Source organism: Pseudorasbora parva, chromosome 23 (assembly GCF_024679245.1).
Source record: "Pseudorasbora parva isolate DD20220531a chromosome 23, ASM2467924v1, whole genome shotgun sequence".
NCBI lineage: Eukaryota > Metazoa > Chordata > Actinopteri > Cypriniformes > Gobionidae > Pseudorasbora > Pseudorasbora parva.
This window is the reverse complement of record NC_090194.1, coordinates 33853086-33866947: the sequence shown is the minus strand read 5'-3', so window position 1 is coordinate 33866947 and position 13862 is coordinate 33853086. Positions and strand designations below refer to the sequence as shown.

Genomic DNA, 13862 nt, shown 5'->3' with positions numbered 1-13862 from the left:
ACTTACATTTTGAACAAAACATTTTTTTTCAAATAAAGTGCTGCACAACACAACTTGTATACTGTATTTGTAATTAAAGCATGGATGATATTCCTTAAAATAATACTAGCAATAATATCTTAATTTTAAATAATATCCTATTTGGTAAATGGACTGCATTTATATAGCGCTTTTAACAGACCCTATGGCCATCCAAAGCGCTTTACATCTTGCCTCACATTCACCCGTTCATACACCGATGGCGATGTCAGCCATGTAAGGCGCCATCCAGCTCATCGGGAGCAGCTGGGGTTAGGTGTCTTGCTCATGGACACCTCAACACTTGGTCAGGTGGAACCGGGGATCAAACCACCAACCTTCCGGTTTGTAGACAACCTACATGAACCACTGAGCCACTGCCGCCTATTTTACTATTTAATAGTAATATACAGCTCTGGAAAAATTAAGAGACAACTTAACATTGAGAAATCAATGTTAAGTGGTCTCTTTTTTTTCCCAGAGCTGTATATTACTATTAAATAGTAAAATGAGAAAAAAATAAGAGACCACTTAACATTGATTTCTCAGAGCTGTATTTCTGTCATAACTCCTTCAAGTTAAACTGAACTTTTATTTTGTATTGTATGATTAATTTTATCAAATGAAATGTTGGATTGTTGTTATCGTTAACTAAAACTTTTAAAAATAATCGTGATATGCTGAAATAAAATAAGATATAAATATTAGATGACAAACTGGAAAAATAAAATGAAGATTAGAAATGGTGCCTGAAATGCGTATTAAAAGTATCAAAATGACTAAAACTAAAACTGAAAAATTAAAAACTAAAACTGAAATGAAAATAAACTAATAGTAAGTATAAATAAAAACAATCAAACTGTTAAAATGATAAAGCACATACAATTTACAAAAAAACAAAAACAAACTATAAAATACTTCAAATAAGAGTTAAAATCTTAAAGGAAGTGTATGTAAGATAGTGGCCAAAACTGGTACTGCAATCACTATCCCCTCTCCCCCTCCCTCCTGACTCGAGGTTGCCAGATTGGCTCCAGGATCTAGCAGGAACGTTTGTAGCTCAGCTGTGGTAACTAGAGCAGATCTGGCAACCCGGATGCTGAAACACTACTGACTTTGTGATTGGTCGATAGGTGGAGGGCGGAGCTTCAGGCCAAAACACAACATGTCAACATCAGTTGAGGGCTGCAACAACAACTTTAAAATGACAATATCCTGGCCGGACCACTGATGTCAGTGATATAAATATTTGAAATGAACATGATTTCTTAATGTCTAGTGACATATCAGGGCCATTTTATGATTAATTGAAATACATTTCTTACATACAGTTCCTTTAATAAATACTATAATAGCATATAAATAACACTAAAATAACACTGAAATAGAAATATAAAAAATAATATAAAAAATAACCTTTTTGTGCCATGACCTTTGAGTTCATTATAGCTGTTGAAGAAGTATTTATTTTTGATAAATACTGATATCGATATATTTATCCCAGCCCTTCTATAAGGGTTAACTAACATCGATGAGCCACCTGTTTCTGTACCTTTATGACAGAAGGTTCCTGTGAACGGCGAGAGGCTGCAGTCGCAGGTGAAGCCGCTGTAATTCTCCACACAGGTGCCGTGATTCTGGCACAGTCCGCCGTAGCTGCTGCAGTGTCCGGGACAGCCCGGCGTCACCCCGGGTGTGATTTCCGCCCTCTCCTCCAAATCCAGCGTCTTCCCGTTGAGCTTCAGCGAACGAATGCAGCCTAGAAATCCTTTCTGTCTGGAAGCAGTTCCTCCTGAAAACACGAGCGGAAACAAGCACAGTTTCACAATCTGCCGTCGTTCTCCAGCCCTTGAAAACATAGAGCTGTCAGGACTTTGAGAAAAGCACAAAAGCCATTTAAAAGACATGAAGATGACAGCAGAGTTACAGGGAAAAGATGGCTTTTATCGCGCAACCTTTTCGCTTGTTGTCGAGGGGTTGAGTCGCGGCGGGCGGATATTGTTCTCTGAACTCGAGCTGCCCATTCAGAAGAAATGATTGCTGACCCTTTTCCCCCCACTGATGTGTTGACTCTTCTGTCATTGTTTGCTGTCAGTCACAGTGGTTTTGTCCTTCATATGTTAATGGATTTTGGAAGAATATTGTGTTTTTTGCATTCTGTTCCTGCAGACGACAAGCTAAAAATACAGAAATAATGTGCTCTGCATACATTAGTGCTTAGCGGTTTAGTGCTAATTTGTTTCAGCGAACACCTCGCTGTGCCAGCTGTGCCATATAATCATCTGTGAAATGTTCAAAGCAAAGTTAGAAATGCTGTTAAAAGTTTTGACATAGTTTTGACTAAAGCTGAAATAAGAAACAAAGGCAAATGTGTTATAACCCACAGGAAACACAAATCACTGAAAGGTCCCTTCAATATCTCAATGTTCCACCTAGATAGAATGGAGAGTTTAAGTCTCCCACATTATAAGTGGTTTTTTTTTTTGATCTTAATGGGGGTCCTTTTATTCGTTTTAACATTTTTACTTTCGTTATTGTGTAATGATGGTGATTAAATCCCAAAGCTCCTCCAGCGGCAGTTCTTCTCTATACCAGTGTCAGTGTTTCTCAACTCTCTGCAACGCCTCCATTGTAGTCTTAAGTTTTCTTCTGGGAACAAACATGTCACACATCCTTACTTAAATAATTCCTGCCCAAGGCATATGTGGTTGAGTTAGTTAATATTGTGTTCTAACTCACAGTAAGGGGTGGGGCATTTCCCAAACACACTCAGACTGACATTAGCTATTTTAAAGGTGCACTATGCAACTTTCCGTCCACTGGAGGGCGCCTATTCTAAACAAAGGTGTAGTTTGATGACGCAAAGTTTGAGCGCAGCATCTTGGGACATGTGGTCTTCACCTCACAGCCGGTGGAAAATAGGACTCGGGCAGAAATCACGTTCATGGATGCGGTTATTAACGTTACTGTAGTGTGAAGCAGAGCAGGACCGAGTGTTGAGGAGCTGAGCACGGCTGCTGGAGCGATTGTTAAACTAATACCCGCCTCGCGAGCACCGGGACTTTTATTATGACGGGACACATTCGCCGGGCGCCTGCACTGATCCGCTCTTCCGGTTATGATTTTGAGGTAATGCAGCTCTGTTTATCATATTAGATACATTTAAGTGTGTTTAAAATGATGTTATGACGTTACTCTGTGTGTTCACTTGTTCACACTGCTAAGAGTAAAGCGCTCCTGCCAAATAAAACACGACACCGAAGGTTGCGCAGATATGACGCGATTGACAGGCGACTTCTTCAAACGCTTTGCTGAAACGTCCCGATCCTAGTTAAAATAGCAATTTTCTCACAATTTACAAATAGTTGGAAACATTTGGGATAATGCAGGTACTCAACTGTCCCAAATATATAACACCAGCCTAGTGGTTTTTGGATATTTTACTGCAAAAATACTAAATAGTGCACCTTTAAAGTGATAGTTCAATCAAAAATAAAAATTATCCCATGATTTACTCACCCTCAAGTCATCCTAGGTGTATTTGACATTCTTCTTTCAGACGAATAAAAGTTGAATTATATTAAAAATGTCCTGGTTAACCCAAGCTTTAATATATAGGGCCCTATCTTGCACCCAGCGCAATTGACTTTGTACACCGACGCATGTGTCATTCCTATTTTGCACCCGCGCAAAGCGCGCTTTTCCCTCCACAGAAGCACGTCGCTAAACTAGTGAATGAACTTGAACTGGGCGGTTCAGCGCAAAAAAGTAGGCGTGTTCCGGCACAAACAATCCCTGGTGCTATTTTGCTGTTCCATTAAACAATTGCGCCACTGACCAGAAAAAACCTGGTCTAAAGTCAGTGGCGCGTTGCACGTTGTTTATTATGCTATTTTAAGGGCGCATGCTTGACCATTATGTATAGCGTGCACAACGCGCATACACTTTGCTCATGTAATCTACACAGATGCAACAGTTATTTTTGCAAATGATAAATTGTTACACTAAAAAAATATTAACACATGAGATGATGGAAATCATTGTGGTGTGCCACGAAGATGTGAAAAAATAGGCATAAATCTAGCTTACAAATGATTCAGGCTAATTGTAGTAATTAAGGATCAGACCTGTTTGCCCAATAGTGGCAAGACATATCTGTATATAAGGACATCTGACAAATTGGTTTGTCCGTCAAGAACCAGGAAAAAAAATCGACTGAAAAACTGAAAAAACTGTTTAACCGACGCTATTTTGGGTGGGTTTCTCCCATCCCCATACAACACAACTTCTCTTTCACTGCTCTTACAAGAACATCAGTCTCCTCGGCTGTGAACCGCTCCTGGCGTGCGCCTGGTAAATACGCCATAATAATAGCGATCCATAATGGAACTTGCGCAGCTGCTTTTAAAGGGAATGTTGGATGCCGCTCTGATTGGTTTATTCACGTTACGCCCAAACCACACCTATGAATAATGAAGCTACTTCAGACCAACCCATTTTAGATTTGTGCCGGGCGCAAGACCCGTTTATCCCGCTGGGAAAATAGCAACAGCGCCGAGACCCGCCCACAAAGTTACTTGCGCTCCGCGCTTTGACACTTGCGTTTCAGATCGTTAAAATAGGGCCCTTGATGTAATGTAGTGATGGTTGGTCTGTTTTTGAAGTCCATAAAAGTGCATCTGTCCGTCAAATAACGTGCTCCATGCGGCTCCGGGAGGTTAATAAAGGCCTTCTGAAGCAAATTGTTGCATTTGTAATATCCATATGTTAAACATTTTGAATTAAATTTGACCGATCGCCTTGAGTGAAAAAGTGTTGAAAAAAAAAAATAGTGCCTTCTCAGAGTTCAAGATGTGTACGCGATGTCTGACAAGCATAATTGGTCCCGAAAGCCTTTGAATGCCAGAGGCACTTTCAACACTTTTTCCATAAACTGAATACCGGCCGGAATTTTTCTTATACAAACGCATCAATTCACTTCCATTTATTGACCTCCCTGAGCCGTGTGGAGCAAGTTATTTGACAGACAGATGCATGGATTTCAAAAATAGAGCAACAATCCTTGCCGTTATAAAGCTTGGATTAGCCAGGACTTTTTAAAATATAACACAACTTTTATTCATCTGACAGAAGATTGTACACACCTAGGATGACTTGAGGGGGATTAAATCATGGGCTAATTTTCATTTTTGGGTGAACTATCCCTTTAACAATCTAAACGCATGGTCTGAAGCACACAGCTCTGAATCCACCTTTGCTAGTTTAACACCGGGAAAAAACGGTTGGCGCATACTCTTAATGAGTCATGGGTGTTTTTTGGGCGTAATGTGCAATCCCGAGTGGAAATACTGAATGTTTCTCCAGAGAGGAATCCTTTTATTTTTAATATTTAAAAATGTTTGTGTGCTGCTGCACTTGTATAATAAGTGTATGCAGCCAGAGTATATTGCGCATTCTGCATCTGCCTATAGGCTCATATTACTAACAAACCCAACGCAAAAAATACTGCGCTAATGACTTTAGAGCAGGTTTGTGTTGGTCAGGGGCGCAGTCGTTTTCAGTTCCTCAAAATAGCAACACGCCAACAATACACCTGAACACACCTGGTTATCAGACCAGCACGCCCATGGGTGAACAGATGGACGCAAGTGCTTTTGATATTTAATCAACGTAAAGCTGGACATGAAAATGATTACTGCGTCGACTGAAGCAGGAACTAAACAAAGTGTTAATGACAGACAGAGACAGGGATGAGAGGAGCTGCAACAGTGGAGAATATAGGGGGAAAAAACAGTACAGATCTATAACAAATAAATAATTTATTAATACCTTTAAATAATATTTTTTTTCTTATATTTTATTTTTGCTATGTAAGAAGAATGAGGTTTATTGAAGCAATGAATATATTGGGTAGATGTGGTTAATTTTCTTTAAAATAATATCAAAATATGACAAAGAAATCATAGTGGTCAAAAAAATGACTGGAAGTCTGATGTCTGAGATCTAACTTACTGATAAATGATCTGAGCTGTTATCCACATTATTTTATTTCTGTACTCTTACTGTATGACAACTAGTGTAATGGAAAATGTTTAATATCTATAGAAAGTAATGTTATGACCTATTGTGAACTTTTGTATTTCTTTATTTGTAGTTGGCTCTAACCAGCCAGAACTGAGTTTGGACTCTTCTGTGCTACATGATGAGTTTCTCACCCAAGGCCTGAGACAGGAGAGGTGAGGTATAAATACAGTTTGAGAAACACTTGTCTTTGTCTTCTCTTCCTCCAAGAATAAACGTTTACAAGACTTCTTTGCTCTCTGGGATTCTCATTGTTAATCTCACCATTAATATCAGAAAATATTTTTCCACAACACTACCGAATCATTTGTGTTTATTTGTATTAGTTGTTTATTTGAGAGAAAGGTGATACTGGAGGTTAATCATAATTCATCATATGAGCCTGATTTGTGTCTGTGGCAGCCTATCAAAGCTGAGATTTTGATAAAAATAGCTTTCTTTCCCATGTTATTTCTCCTCCAGTACAACGACTGATAAGTTTTACAGAGAAGACATCAGACCTGCATTACAAACGGGTTGAAATGTTGAAACATCATACCTTCATGTGCAGGCAGACACATTTGAACAGTCATGGAAAACTCTGAATCCAATTGCAGTTGAGTGTTGCACAATAGAGCTATAAAGATTGAACTATAATGACACTACTTTCTCAACGCTTACTGGAAAACTTCAATTCATTCTCACTGAAGTCCTCCAACAGAGAGACACCTTTCAAATTGGCCCGGAGCTCATTCAAGGTCAGCAAATCTTTAGCTTCACAGAAACCATCCGCATTGAGAGTTTCATCCCTGAAGATTCCCATGAGCACGTTTTACAGGAGTTATTCTCACTAAACCTCATATTTCACCCCAAAAATCAAAAGAAAAAAACAGGAAAATCAAGCCTGTTTTTAGAACCATTAGGACTTTCTGCATTCTTTTTTTAACAGTATTTTCAGGACATTTACTTCCAAATTCCTATTTATGATGCATCCAGATGTTTTATATTTGTTTTAATTCCAAGTATTTTTTAATTAATCTTTAAAATGAAAAAATACTATAATACTATATAAAAAATACTACAATGGTGTATGAATAGCTTTTATATTATTATTATTATTATTCCATTACAAAAAATGAGAATGAGATTATTTTCATATTACAGGACTTAATTTAGTGGGCAAATGTGGTTCATTAAAATATCATTAAACTATTGAAGAAATATTTTTGGTCATTCAAATAGCTGAAATAAAACATAAATATTACATTTAATATAAAGAGTTTATGTTGAAGTACTTAAATTACCAAAACTGAAAATATTACCAAAACTGAAAATATTTAAAAACAAAACCGAATAAAAATGACAACATTACTAAACCTTTCGAATTAAAAAAGAACATTTTAAAATGAAAGCTGATTCAAAATATGAATAATACTATAATAGCATATAAATAATACAAAAATAACCCTAACATCTAAATAATATAATATAATCATTAAAATATTCGTAAGAAAAATTTCCTCTTTTTTTGTTTGATTTTGTGGGGCAAAAAAGTATTTAGTCAGCTACCAATTGTGCAAGTTCTCCCACTTAAGAAGATGAGAGAGGCCTGTAATTTTCATCATAGGTACACTTCAACTATGAGAGACAGAATGAGAAAACAAATCCAGAAAATCAAATTTTTTAATTATTTATTTGCAAATTATGGTGGAAAATAAGTATTTGGTCAATAACAAAAAGTTATCTCAATATTTTATTATATACCCTTTGTTGGCAACGACAGAGGTCAAACGTTTTCTGTAAGTCGCCACAAGGTTTTTACACACTGTTGCTGGTAGTTTGGCCCATTCTGGGCTGTCGCTGGGCCACACGGATTCTCAACTCCCTCCAAAGATTTTCAATGGGGTTGAGATCTGGAGACTGGCTAGGCCACTTCAAGACCTTGAAATGCACTGTATCAGTTTCCTTTACACTGATCAGTCGTCCTGGTCCCTTTGCAGAAAAAACAGCCCCAAAGCATGATGTTTCCACCCCCACACTTCACAGTAGGTATGGTGCAACTCAGCATTCTTTCTCCTCCAAACACGACAAGTTAAGCTTTTACTAAAAAGTTTAATCTGACCATATGACATTCTACCAATCCTCTTCTGGATCATCCAAATGCTTTCTAGCAAACATCAGACGGGCCTGGACACGTACTGACTTAAGCAGGGGATACGTCTGGCGCTGCAGGATTTGAGTCCCTGGTGATGTAATGTGTTACTGATGGTTGCGTTTGTTACTTTGGACCCAGCTCTTTTAAGGTCCTTCACTAGGTCCCCCCGTGTGGTTCTGGGATTTTTGATCACCGTTCTTGTGATCATTTTGACCTCACGGGGTGAGATCTTGCGTTGAGCCCCTGATCGAGGGAGATTATCAGTGGTCTTGTATGTCTTCTATTTTCTAATAATTGCTCCCACAGTTAATTTCCTCACACCAAACTGCTTACCTATTGCAGATTCAGTCTTCCCAGCCTGGTGCAGGTCTACAACTTTGTTTCTGGTGTCCATTGACAGCTCTTTGGTCTTGGCCATAGCAGAGTTTGGAGTCTGACTGTTTGAGGTTGTGGACAGGTGTCTTTTATACTGATAATGAGTTCAAGGTGCCATAAATACAGGTAATGAGTGGAGGGAAGAGGAGACTCTTAAAGAAGAAGTTACAGGTCTGTAAGATCCAGAAATGTTGCTTTTTTTGTAGGTGACCAAATACTTATTTTACACCATAATTTGCAAATAAATTATTTAAAAATCAGACAATGTGATTTTTCTGGATTTTTTTCTCATTCTGTCTCTCATAGTTGAATTGTACCTATGATGAAAATTACAGGCCTCTCTCATCTTTTTAAGTGGGAGAACTTGCACAATTGGTGGGTGACTAAATACTTTTTTGCCCCACTGTATGATTTGGACATGTTCTTCTTTGTGAGAATGGCACAAAAGGGACAAATAATGACAAATAATAACAGCGATCTGATCTCTGAGCAGCACACAGAGACATCATTTATCTGAGAAATGTTCTTCCTACCTACAAATAATTGGCTGTTGAGCTGCAGATGAATGTGTCCGTCAGCGGGAGCTTTCTGAACGGCAGCGGGATGGTGGTCCACATACAGTGAGGCCTCCTTCACGTTGCGCTCGGCTCTCACGTGATGCCAGCGGTTGTCGTTCAGAGAGGCGGGCGTCTCAACCCTCACCTCGAAGGGACCATTTCCCACGTCAAACGAGAAGACGACTTGATTCGGTGCTGGAAAGGGAAACACATTTGATTGATGATCATCATACTGGCAGATTGATATTTCGTTCCAGTTAATAAGACTCAACTGTTCAAAAGAAATGAGACATGAGAACATTCCAAACGGAATCGTGATGATGGAATCTGTTGAGTGGCAGATGCTGTTTGAGGGTTTGAGAATAATGCCAAAACAACACGCTGTTCTCTAAATGCCTAAAACAACGTCCAATTATGACAAAATGAATAAATTATCTAAAACATCTGACAGTAACGTTGAACCTTAATGTCAACTAACTATACTAGTAATAGTTGAGCCCTAGTAAATGTTAGCAGGGTTCGCACACATTTCTAATACTTTCCCATGACAGAAACAAATGTGTGTGTCTGTGTGAGGTAATCAGAGCTGCTAACATGAGCTCTTGAAGCCCCGCCCTCTTCCTGAAAGCAGGCCGGCAGCAAATTTGCATTTAAAGGGACATACACAAAAACAGTGTGTTTTTGCATGCCCTCGAAAAGTGACAATTTCAAAATGCTATAAAATATTATATATGGGGTATTGTAAGCTAAAACGTTACTAGTTTTATTACTAGTTTTTGAAGTTTAATAAACCTCCTTTTTTATTTGAATGAAATATAGATTTTTATTTGAGTATAATATTTGCAAGCAAAATAATCGTTTTTTTAATTGATTCTAGAATGAAATAGACATCCTAGACATGTTCTTGACAGTTCTTCTTTTTGCGACTGACACAAAAGGAACAAATAACCCGATTAATGTTATTCCTACTTCTAACTCTCACATCTTAGTTTCTTACTCAATCTTCACATATGTTCAAGAATCGGCAGAACTTCAGGCTCCCGCTGCTCCATCTGCAGGATTTCATGACATCTGAATGAAGACCCCTTGCGGCTGAGAAAGATCAGCACCTTCTGTCATGAAGCACATCTCTAATGACAAAAAACTCTACAGAAACGCTGATGAAGTGCTACGACCTCTTTATTATTCAGTGCACGAACGACACAGCTGACGCTCAGGGTGAGCTGCAGCAAAACCGCTGGAGCGTCTGTGTGGGAAATATGACACGAAAGCGAGTCGCTTTTGGAAATATAGATGCAAGCGTATGCGAGTCATCATCTCAGTCATTATTAAAGGATTTTCAGCCAGAAATGAAGATTCTGTCATCATTTACTCACACGCATGTCATTCCAAACATTCTCTTTCTTCTGTGGAACACAACTGATGTTCATGCTGCTCTTTTGTTGTATATTCAATATACATTATATTCTATATACACTATATTCTAAGTCTTATGATAGTGCCACTTTCATATTGTATTGAACAGGGTTGAGCAACATTCAGAGTGGAAGAATCCCTTTTAACTCACAAATTTGAATTGGATTGGCTAGAGCACACAGGGATTTTGAACTGGGATGACAGAAAGTGAGATATAATGAACTGGGATTCAGAGAAATTCAACACAGATGATGCAGTCTGGGAAATGAAGTATTCGTCACTGCAACTGTTCAAAAGTCTGCATATAATATTTAAAAAAAGAAGAATATCTTGTGAAAATATCACAACCGTTTTCAACATTGATAATGAGAAATATTTCTTGAGAATCAAATCATCAGATGATTTCTGAAGGATCATGTGACACTGAAGACTGGAGTAAGGATGCTAAAAGTTCAGCTTTGATCACAGGAATAAATTGTACTTTATAACATATTACAATAGAAAACAGTTATATTAAATTGTAATAATATTTCAGAATATTACAGATTTTACTGTATTTTTAAAATCATAAATGCAGCCTTGGTGAGCAAATCTTCCTGACCCCAAAGTCTTTTAAACTTTTTTCAGAGTTTTAAAACAAGGCTTTGTCAAGTCAACATACAAGTTATGTTGAATTGCTTTTTTTTGCATAAAACTCACAGCTATATGCATTTCAATTCAGTTTAATTCTATATCCTTAGATTCAAGTGTCTGCTACATTAATTCAAATCCAGAAAAAGAACTGTAATTTAAAAGGCATTCTCAAGCCATCTCAAAATGGAGTACAACAAATATGGAAAATAACTTTTTTGCAACAGGAAGGAATAAAGTCACGGAACAACATGATGAGTAAAACCCTATTCCATAACCCCACAGCTCAGATTCCAGATGCCCCTGTTTTTTCTCATCTGCTTCTTTGAAGCCAACTTCCTCCGAGTTCACGTCCTACATGAGCGGCCTCAACAGGTGCCCAACTGAGTTAGAATATAATGAGAGGTTAATTGAGCTCTTCCAGCCAAAGGATTTGTCATTATAAAGAAACAAGCGGCTGGGCGCTGTAAGGTCTTCACATACTCTATTCTCATCCATCACATGAGCCCATTACATCCAGGAATTTAACAGCTCTTTTATGCAGTTAAAGAGTGGCGTAATAGACAGGGACCATGTGGCGGAGGGGTATAATAAAAATCTAGACACACACCCAGAGGACATGGGTTTTATAGAGTTCGGATGAACGCCAGACAGATAGTGCTCATCTAGCAGCAGTCAAACTGGATTTTACATTTTCGGAGGGAAATGAAACTGGCGTTTGGGCATATTTGTGTTCTGGCTGATTTTTGTGTTTTGTTATGTTTGTCATTTTCCGTTTTGTTCATCTGTGTGATTTTTCCAGCTGTTTTATGGTCATGCGGGGAAAAATAATATTATATTAAAAACTCCCAAAGCAAATATATATATACACTCACCTAAAGGATTATTAGGAACACCATACTAATACTGTGTTTGACCCCCTTTCACCTTCAGAACTGCCTTAATTCTACGTGGCATTGATTCAACAAGCTGCTGAAAGCATTCTTTAGAAATGTTGGCCCATATTGATAGGAGAGCATCTTGCAGTTGATGGAGATTTGTGGGATGCACATCCAGGGCACGAAGCTCCCGTTCCACCACATCCCAAAGATGCTCTATTGGGTTGAGATCTGGGGACTGTGGGGGCCATTTTACTACAGTGAACTCATTGTCATGTTCAAAAAAACAATTTGAAATTATATGAGCTTTGTGACATGGTGCATTATCCTGCTGGAAGTAGTCATCAGAGGATGGGTACATGGTTCGTCATAAAGGGATGGACATGGTCAGAAACAATGCTCAGGTAGGCCATGGCATTTAAACGATGCCCAATTGGCACTAATGGGCCTAAAGTGTGCCAAGAAAACATACCCCACACCATTACACCACCACCACCAGCCTGCACAGTGGTAACAAGGCATGATGGATCCATGTACTCATTGTTTACGCCAAAATTTGACCCTACTATCTGAATGTCTCAACAGAAATCGAGCAATTTTGCAATCTGTACTAAAATGGCCCAGAGTCACCAGATCTCAACCCAATAGAGCATCTTTGGGATGTGGTGGAACGGGAGCTTCGTGCCCTGGATGTGCATCCCACAAATCTCCATCAACTGCAAGATGCTCTCCTATCAATATGGGCCAACATTTCTAAAGAATGCTTTCAGCACCTTGTTGAATCAATGCCACGTAGAATTAAGGCAGTTCTGAAGGTGAAAGAGGGTCAAACACAGTATTAGTATGGTGTTTTTTAATAATCCTTTAGGTGAGTGTGTATATATATATATATATATATATATATATATATATATATATATATATATATATATATATATATATATATATATATATATATATATATATATATATATATATATATATATAAATATTACTTTTACAGCTGAAACAGTAAAACTATTTCTATATTTTTAAACATATGGCAGTATTAGTGTCATGCACAACTAGAGCTAAAGGAAGATGCATGATTTGGGAAATCATTTATGTCTGAAACACAAAAACATGCACTAACCTTTCATAGTTCGGTTTAGGCCTTCAGATCACTGGGTGTAACAGTAATCGAGATGCTTGACTTGGCAAACACTGCTAACAAAATGTCCGAAGGTCTTAAATTGATCATGTAGAGGGAGTTTCACTCTGAGCGCATTGTAAGCCAGTGGAGCACATCTCCACATATTGGTTCAACAGCTATTCTGCGGTAATTTCCCTGGAGAGAACCGTTTTGCGATGTCTATATTTTCAGCCGACAGCTTCTCTGGATTATTTCTCCCTTTGGTGGATAAACAAATACTCAGCAATGTCGACACTCAACACACGTATGTAACCCCATGCAAACATTCACATGAGTGAGCACCCATACAGACAGACAGACAGACACACACACACACAATAAGCCGGAAGGTCAAACACACTCACAGCTCAGCTCGATTCGAATGAAGTCTTTGATCCCCAGGTTCTCCAGGAACACTCCTGATGAAGAGCTGGTTTTAAACAGGAAGGAGATATCGGCGCTCAGCTCCCCGTGGAACGTGGGGAAGTGCAGATATGATGTCTCCTTGTTGAAGTAGGCAGCGTTCCAGAAGTTACCTGGAGAAAACCTTTACATTAGCACATTTATATCGTTTGGCGGGAACAACGTTCTGGTTTTCATTT

At 38.4% G+C, this 13862-nt stretch overlaps 1 protein-coding gene across 2 annotated transcripts in view; it reads right to left on the bottom strand.

Moving 5' to 3' along the window:
* cntnap3 (contactin associated protein family member 3) overlaps positions 1-13862 on the bottom strand; it is a 183274-nt gene that overhangs the window by 25240 nt on the left and 144172 nt on the right. For both annotated transcript variants that reach the window (XM_067433994.1, XM_067433993.1), the window contains exons 16-18: positions 13626-13796; positions 9142-9360; positions 1571-1810 (exon numbers count right to left, since the gene is read on the bottom strand). In XM_067433994.1, the coding sequence (XP_067290095.1) occupies positions 1571-1810; positions 9142-9360; positions 13626-13796 (630 nt within the window). The remainder of the gene's footprint in view (positions 1-1570; positions 1811-9141; positions 9361-13625; positions 13797-13862) is intronic.